General features: G+C 35.7%; 1 protein-coding gene across 1 annotated transcript in view; it reads left to right on the forward strand.

Moving 5' to 3' along the window:
* cdh13 (cadherin 13, H-cadherin (heart)) overlaps window positions 1-9,214 on the forward strand; it is a 325,369-nt gene that overhangs the window by 166,593 nt on the left and 149,562 nt on the right. Inside the window, exon 7 of the mRNA XM_014034245.1 lies at window positions 3,272-3,416. Within this exon, the coding sequence (XP_013889699.1) occupies window positions 3,272-3,416 (145 nt within the window). The remainder of the gene's footprint in view (window positions 1-3,271; window positions 3,417-9,214) is intronic.

The raw sequence follows: 9,214 nt of genomic DNA on the forward strand, positions 1-9,214 counted from the left end.
GATAGATAGATAGATAGATAGATAGATAGATAGATAGATAGATAGATAGATAGATAGATAGATAGATAGATAGATAGATACTTTATTGTCCCCAAGGGGGAAGCTTGTTTTGGACAATGTATGCCAAACAAAGCTGCTTCTACAATTAATAGACCACAAACAACAATAAAAAGTCATGTAAACACTTCAAAATAATTAAAAGCACATATTGCTCAATAAAACACAAATTAATTGATAAAACATTTATTAACGATTATATAAACTATAGTTACAGTTTCTGGAGCAACTTTACAGGGTAATCTAGATGAATAAAATCATGAATTCATTCTAATCAAACTATCATTTCAACTATTTTTTTAAGTAAACTTGTGCAAATTCCACTTTTTTTTTTGCCATTAGATACATTGTTGTGAACTTGGCGTCTCAAATTGGCCCTGCCCCACTTCACAATATTTTGGTTCAAGCTCTTGTTCGGTCCTGATGAAACCAATAATTTCTGTATGATTAGCATTGTTCTGGACATTCCTGGGCTCAGAATTGCACTGTAAAGTGCGCAGTATGCTGTCACATTTTCTTGACAAAAATCGCGTCATTCTGTATGCATTGTCCACATTTCGGCACATTCTTTTTCCTGCATTGTAGACTCCAGCAGGAGAAGAATACGACGTGACAGCTGGAGGGGTTGGTTTCCCAAGAGCTCGGTGCAGTGTGTCTCAGAGCAATGCAAAGTGTGTKCGAAAATGAAYGCTAAACAATCACGTGACCGTGTGTCATCCAGTTGGCTGCAGAGYAACCGTACTGAAGCCATAAGACAGGAGTGGACAGGATGAACAAAATGAGCGAAAGCACAATGATCTGCAGCACTTTATTGTTGCTCAACACCCTGTCAGTCAGTCATCCATCAAACCAGGTGTGGGTCCACCCTCATCACTGTCAGAGACTCTCACAAGACCTGGTTGGAGGATGTTAAAGGCACTGGAGAAATCAAAGAACATGAATCTAACTCATTGTTCATGTGAGACAAAGCATACTCTCTGAATGGCTAATTAGCGTCTGCTGATTTCTTTTATATCCATGTTTAGGGATTTTTTTTTCAATGAAACAATATAGATTTGATTTTTCTTCTATCAAAAATAAATTTCAGTTCTTTCAGTTTTTTCACACTACTTACATAAAGTTTTCTTTACAACTCAGCGAAACTGAGTAACCAACCAAAAAAACAAAGGAAGGTGCAGATTTAATAGTGAAACTAAATGAATGTGAGAGTGAGGGTTAGGCATGCCTGCTGCCAAAGGATTTTAAATCTTTTGCCAAACAAATCCCAATATAAGTAACTCAGTCATATAGTGCTTATTTTAGTATATATGAGCCTTGCTGCGAGCCATAGAATGTAAATAGACATAGAGTCRCGAGCATCGTTGGTTGAGAGTCAGCATTTCTGCTGGGAACTGACTGAATGGGAAACTGTTTCCCTCATTAAAAGCCTCCCTAGGTATATTCTCATGGCAGAGAGAGGAAAGAGGGATGAGATGATATATCAAAYCATTAGGCCCTTTACACCTAAAACACTTTGTTCAGCTGCACATGTCATTATAGCCATTAGAATTTATGGTCCATTCACCACGGTGACAGAGAGATAGTTGGACAAAGACAAAGTCAGGGTGGTGAGATAGTGGAAAAGAAGAAGGATGACCTCTGTGATAGAGAGGTTTGGTAGCCCCTCACATYACTTATAGAAAGAAGAACCACGGCTAATGTGATGGTAAAGATAAAAGGCAAACATGCACGGCCTCTGATGAAGCCTTGCAGCAAAGCTAACAAAGTAAAGGAAACAAAGTAATCTTAATAACTGTAGATAAAAACCTAAATTAAATTATTACATATACTGTATATTTTTTATCAGATTGAAACAGCAGAACATGCAGCCAAGTCTGTAAATCAAATAAAAAAAATCATGTTTCATCTCAAAATCTAAAAAAGTCTATAAAACAAGAAAAGTAACTGTTTGTGATGCATGTTTTGTCTGTAATAAGTTATAAAAATAGTTCCAAATGAACCCTCAAGATTGTGAAAACTGGAAGTTTAGAGTCTTCATTTTAACATTAATATTTAATAGAATTTGCTGCATAGAACCCAACATTACTGCTGTTCAGGTAGAAACATACATATATATTTAATAAAACAGGATCAGGTTTGCTGACTAAACAGGACAAGGTTGTTTCACTCCRGGTTAATAGCTGCTTGTTTGTAGAATGGGTATTGTGCATGTTTTAACTTCAATCTGCTAAGCTGGCATGGTCCCTAAGGTGAGTGCGGGAACAACTAGAAATACCGCATAGCTGGAGAAACTGAATGCATTAATATATGTATGATGAAGGCCAACAGAGAATCCTTCAGTGCAGCAGACAAAGTGAAGGAGGCAGAAACGAGTTCGGAAGAATGAAAGTGTCTTTTTTTTTTCTGTAGGACATTGAGGTTATGGGATAATTTATAAAGATTGATGAAATCCCAGTTTAAAGCTGGGGAAAAAGTTTATAATCAGTTGCAAAGTAGAACTAAGTAAACTAAGTAACTCTCGCATATAGACTGCATCAGATATTTTATTTAAGGCACAATTCACTGCTCATTTTATTTGCAGAAGAAGACAGTATGTGTCATCATGGTCTGGGCTTTCTGTTGCATTGCAAGGGCACAAGGCCTCATAACTGGCTTAGAGTAAATTAATAGTACTTATTTATTTATGACATTTTGAAGGGTATGCAGACTCTAAGTGGACTGACTGAAAAGTAAAATTAAAAATGATTTGTCACTTATTATTTGTGCCCTCTCTGTGATCCCAGTTTGTTTTGTTTTTTACATTGTTACTTTCTAATCTGCCAYGGTGTCCTGATGTTTGAGGGTTCTTTGTTGTTATTTTATTCATAAAATTCTAGTACAGATTCTGAACTAAGTTAAAATTAAAATCTTTCTCAAAAATGGAGGTCTTTGCAGATATTTTTTAAACATTATGTAAACCTCACACATACTATACAATAAATGCAGTTTTGCCTATTCTTTCTCGCCAAGACGTACTTTCTATTTTGGAAACATCTCTAATAAAGGCAAATAAAATTAATGTTTTGTTGTTTTTAAATTGTCAAGCATCTGTCAATTTGTTGTCTTTGCATTGGGTTATCTTTAGAGCAGGATGAAAAACGTATCTATTCAATTTTCAATGTTTTTCAAATTATTTAGAGAAAATGATACAATTTCTCTCCTTTCATGCACACAGCTGGAAGTTTCCACCACAGACTTTTCTGGAAACATCATTGAGGGACCCGCCATACTGGTGATCACTGTCATTGACCAAAATGACAACCGGCCCATCTTCAAAGAATCACGCTACACGGGAGAGGTGCTCGAGGGATCTCCTACAGGTAGGTGATTTTTTTTTCTGTTGAAGCACTCTGGAAAGAACTGAGTTTTTTTATTTTTATTGGAGTTAGTTGAACAGCCTCATCTCTCACACTATGATAGCTACACAAAGATGTCCTCTGATCTGTGCTCAGGTTGTACTGATTGCATTTCCATTTGAATCCAGACCTGGGAAGTTTGAATGCACTCTAGTTTGAATAATCAGCATCACATTTACGCTTGTGTTACATAAGATATACTATCAGATACACAACATGACCATACGGGTATATAATACAAATCAAAACAAGTTTTAGGACTATATGAAGTGAATGCAAAATTTTTAAACATTAAGGAAAAACTGCATAAATGTCCTTTGCAGTAAAATGTATTTMCTAAAAGTCCTGATAAAATTTACATTTGCATATTACAGGAAAACTCTTACTCTGTTTTAGCTACAAACACACCGGTCCGGTCCGGATGTTATCAGTCCATTAAATGGACATTATTAGTGGTTATCAGTTCCATAGAATGGCTTCAGACTGTCCCCAAAGTGCCCCCTAGTGGGTTACCAGTGCCATAGACGTTGGAACGCAACAATCTGCTACTGCCAGAGTCTGGTCTACTTTATCGTAGCCAATATCATTTTCTCTAAAATGAACCTTAGTGGCTTTATGCCTCATATTAACAAGGCGGCACAGTCGGGACAGTTTGAAGTCAGTCTGGAGCCATTCTATGGGACTGATAATGGCTAAACATCCATTTAATGGATGATAACATCTGAAGCGGGTGTATAAACACTAAGGATCTTAGCTGCATTTTCTACTTAGTGATTTATTCGTGTTTCCCTGCAGCAATGTCACCTGGAAGTCATTCTAAATGTGCTTTGAATCTGTTTTGTGTGAAGGCATAACATATTCCCATATGTGTAGTTGATTAAAATGTAGAGCAGGGTCCCCTGACTACTGATACAGGCCAATGGATCATTCAGAACTGGACTGCACAGAAATAATAAAACACATGTTATAAAATGTATATAATTTGATATAATTATAAAATCTAAATACAGCTCTGCAGAATATTTTATTTTGGAAATTAGACCACTTATGTCTATTTTTCCTTCCTGTGTTTTTTCACATACTAGCAAACATGCAAGCTAACCCTGTCACAAATGAGTACTAAAATAAGCTTTGCTTCAGGAATTATTTGCTGAACAGTTGTTTTGTGTGAAACCGGTCTGTGTTGGGGATCAGCTGACAGAGAGAGACTCCTGTGGAAATTATAAATCTACAATAAATCCTGATTTTTTTCTCACTTTCTCTCATTCTGTTAATGGAAGTGTTTTGAGTAAATGGAGTCATTTTTACTTGTGACAACTGTTCTTTTAGAACTTCAGTGTGAATTCATGCAAATTAAAAGTACAGTCTTTCTATTTCTGGGGGCTTCTGACAGCTTTATACAATCTGGCATTGTGTGCAGTTAAATATGTCAACAAGCTAAAAAAAATGTACAGTAATTTTATTTTTATTTTTTTATCAGTATACAGCTATACTGTGGAAACAGTCCTGCAGGGTACAATGACATGATAATAAAACAGGATGTTTAGGTGAGAACTGTGTAGAAATCAGATTCAAGTTTGAGTCTTCTGTTTTTATTTAATAGAAAAAGCAACCATCTTAGTAGAGTTTTCTTTTTTTTTTAATCCTCTCAACTTTTGAGGACAAACTGCACTGAGGTGATTTGTCTTGCCACCTGCTGAACAGTATTCTTCTTACTCACACGGTGCTTCCAGCTCTTCTAGTTGCACTATATGGGGCTGATTATTAAATTAGTAAAGACTCAGCTGATTTTCATTTTGTGTTGCTGTTGCTCACAGAAAAGAAGTTTCCTCTGATTCCTTTAATAAAAAGCCTCTTAAGTCCTTGTCATTGTCCCTATAAGAGCAGAGCTCTTCATACGCACAGGGTTGTTTTTTAGAAATCCTTTTTACTGGATGTACTGTAGTACAATTGAAAAACACATGAAATTAAAACCAATACACTACAGATTCTGTAATGCAGCCTGCTGTGTTTGCTCTAACATCATTACCACAGAAAACCTTAATCACCAGCGGAGCTTCACAGATGAAAGAGCTCAGTAGACAGGCAGAAAAGAGCTGCACAAACAAACACAAAGACGTTTCCAACAGCTGGCTAATTCATGCTGAACATACAGTGTGTAAGATGCTAGGACAATTTATTTTTCCAAACATATACATGAGAAAGAATGCATTCTTACACAAAAGTATAGGTTTAGAAATGTGTGCAGTCTTAGTATGATTCAGTTAAGTGTGTATTTTGGTGTTCCATTGAAATTGACTGCAAATAAGGAATCTATCTTTTATTCTCACTGTAATAAAATGCCCACATTTCTTGCTGTTATGTTTAATCTTCATCATTTCTTGATTTCAGTTTGAATTTTATGCTTATATTCATGGAGCGCTTTTATGCATGAAGCTCACGTGTCATAAATATATAATATGTACTGTATATATGTACCAGTACGTTTTGCTGTAAGACTGCAAACTATCTCTTCAAGTAGCAAATCAGAAATACAACAAATTCCAGCATATTTTAAATATTGTTTGGCCCGGTTTGAAATCTCATGAAACACCCGAATCATCAGATAGTTGTAGCTCTGTCTGTTGACAACTTAACTTTGACTTCTGCAAGCTCGGCACCATTTTTTTTAAAAAGTCATTTTTCATTACTGGAAGGATATCCAATCTGGATTATATCTCATTCTGTCTCTTTTTGCTGCTTACTTTGATCAGATTAAAATTGGTTTTACATGCAGTTATATGATGGGACATCATTTTAAAAACAATATACCTCAAACAAATAAAAAAATGTGCTTTCATAAGTTCGAACTGTCATAACAAGAAATATGTAAAAAAAATCAAGTTAAATGTCATTTTCAGTGTGGTGTGATCTGACAGCGTCTTTGTTCTTTAGTTTCCATGGATGCCAGACCTAATTGAGCTTAGAGATGAGATAAGACTGCAGCTCAGAGGGCTGACAGGTTTTTGCGTTTGCCTGCGAATCTGTGTACTAAACATTCTACTTAGTCAACATGTCAGTTTAGCCTCAGGGATGTGTCTTTGATCATTAAAATCTTTTCTAACAATCTGATGATTTTCTGTGGATTTGCTGGTCAGTAGTAATATTCTTTAAAGTCTTTTGTTTAAGCCGGTAACAATAGAGTAAGACAGATATGACGTTGCTATTCAGTCGACAGTATCGGTAAATCATTTGTAGTACTCCATCCATCCATCCAACCAACCATCCATCCATCCAACCAACCATCCATCCATCCATCCATCCATCCATCCATCCATCCATCAATCCATCCAATTTTCTAATCCAAGTTAGCTTGGCCACCCCTCGTGCCAAATCTTAAAAAACAATCTACCTCCGCCCCTGCATCCGTCATCCGTCAGTTATCTAAGTCCAGGAGGGATACCTAGACCTTCTAGCCACCAGCCACACCATCCTGTTCCTCCTGGGGGATCTTTAAGCATTTACAGGCCAGAGAGGATATATATTCCCTCCAGCCAGAGGGAATATAGCCAGAGTCTCCTTCCAGTGGGACATGTCCAGAAAACCTCTGAAGGGAGGCATCCAAATCCAATCATAGGTCTCTATCAATAAAATTAAAACAGTGGTTATAATTATACAGAATTATTGATACAATTTCCTTTTTTATCTTAGGGTTAGGATTCCAACACATAATCCACTGTGCAGTAAATAAACAGGACATCAGCAGGTTTTCTGATATTATCAATTCTTCATTTCTTCATTCATTTCACTTGTTATACGACAGAAAAACACATCTAACAAAGCTGGATAAAATGACATTCTTCTGGATGAAAAGGGAGAAGAGAAATATTTCTGTAAAATCCTAAATAAATCAAAAATTGCATATGGCCATGCTAATATCAACCTTTATCTACAAATGAGACACATATATTATTTAAAGTGCAAACACTATCCTCAATTTTAAATATTATTATAAATCAATTACATTATTATTATTATTAACAGCTTATTGCTTTTTTTTCTGGTTCCTAAATTGCTTAAAAGTTCTGATGTCTGATCAATTTAGTGTAGTTTTTGCAAATTCTCTTCTAAAATCAAACTTTCTCCTTTGGATCTCAGGACAAAAACAAACTCTTCTGGAAGTTATTTGGTAATTATTTATTTTTAGCTATAAAGTGTAAAACTGCACCAGGTTTTTATACTTGAATCCAATTTGCTTGAATTTATTGGGGAAGCTCTTTCGACAAATTATTTCAACTTTAAAAAACTTAATTGTTATCCTCAGTGGCTCAATTTATCTTATAATTTGATTTTTTTTTTGAATAATTGCATTCAGCAAAAGCATAATTGAGCAAATATACCATATTATCTTTTCACACGCAGGTTGTGCACATATATAAGTGCTCTCCCACAGTGTGTGTTATGTGTAGCAGCGTGGTGTGTGTTACACAGTGCTGAGTGGTGGCTGGGCAGCAGGGGAAGCTGTAGGGAAGAATGTCACAGTGCTCTGACATTTCTGTGCAAACTGATAACAAATGCAGCCAAAAGCTCGAGACTCCTAGCGAGCTCTTTTCCTTTTTCCTTTTCCTCCCCTCTGTTTACTTCTCTGTTCTTTGTTTTTTTTTCCTTCTTCTTCACTTTATCTCTTACGCTCCCTTTTGCCTTCTTTTCCAACACTCCCTTGAGGTCTGTGTACAAACCAGCAGGCCCTATCCTCACATTGTTTTTCTCAATACTTTCCATCTCAGCTCTAAAAACTTGTATTAAAACAGATTTTCAATTAGGCCTACTTTATTTATTTTTTATTATTTAAAGGCAAGCTAATTTATGAGAATTTGAGCACATTGATGGCTAAATGTTTTGTTTCTTAATAATTTTTTCTCTTCTTAACAAGACTGTTAATTAAAAACATAAAGGTAAATGATAGTTAAGAATATATATATATATATATATGTATATATATAGTATTTTTCTAATTCTGTTTACCTCTGGCCTGCCAACTTTGAGTAAAATAGCACTGAGGTGATGTGTCTTTTGTAATGAGTCATAATGGGGCATAAATGAAGAGATTACTCATTGCAGAATCTCTGTTTGTGTTCCAGACTAATTTGTTTTAGGGCCTGAGGTTCTGCTGTGAAGGGAGGGGAGATAAATCTGGTCTGCTGCACTGTTCTGGTCCTCTCTTTTACTCAGAAAGATAAATAATGTCAAGCAACGAACATCAGAGATAACAAGCTACACCGTGTCATGTGTGTTTATCTGTGGCAAAGTGGCAAATGTTCTGCCTAACCGATTTGTGGCTCATTCTAATGGCTTAGTTAAACATAAAATTGGCATTTTTGTTTCCTCAGTCAGACAATTTAATATATATGTATATATACATATACATAGACATACGTATTAGGGGTGCAACTATACAGAAGATTCACGATTCGGTTCGATACTTTAGTCTCACGGTTCAATTTTTTTTTCGATACAAAACAGAGAAATTTCCATGGCCTTCATAACTTGTAATTTGTTTAAATTAAGTATGAACATTTGTTTAACCTCAAAAGTACAGTTTTTAAATTAAATGTTGCTGAAACATCAAGCTTCTCAGTGAATCTGTGCTCAATAATGCAGCCTAGGTGGAGTAGTCGAACACAGATCTACTGAGCATTCAACACAGCACAGCTTCAGAAGACAAGCAGATAAAATAAATGTTATAAATCTGTATTGTTAAGTGTGTATTGAACAGTTGGATA

The sequence above is a fragment of the Austrofundulus limnaeus genome, unplaced genomic scaffold, assembly GCF_001266775.1.
Source record: "Austrofundulus limnaeus strain Quisiro unplaced genomic scaffold, Austrofundulus_limnaeus-1.0 Scaffold7, whole genome shotgun sequence".
Lineage (NCBI taxonomy): Eukaryota > Metazoa > Chordata > Actinopteri > Cyprinodontiformes > Rivulidae > Austrofundulus > Austrofundulus limnaeus.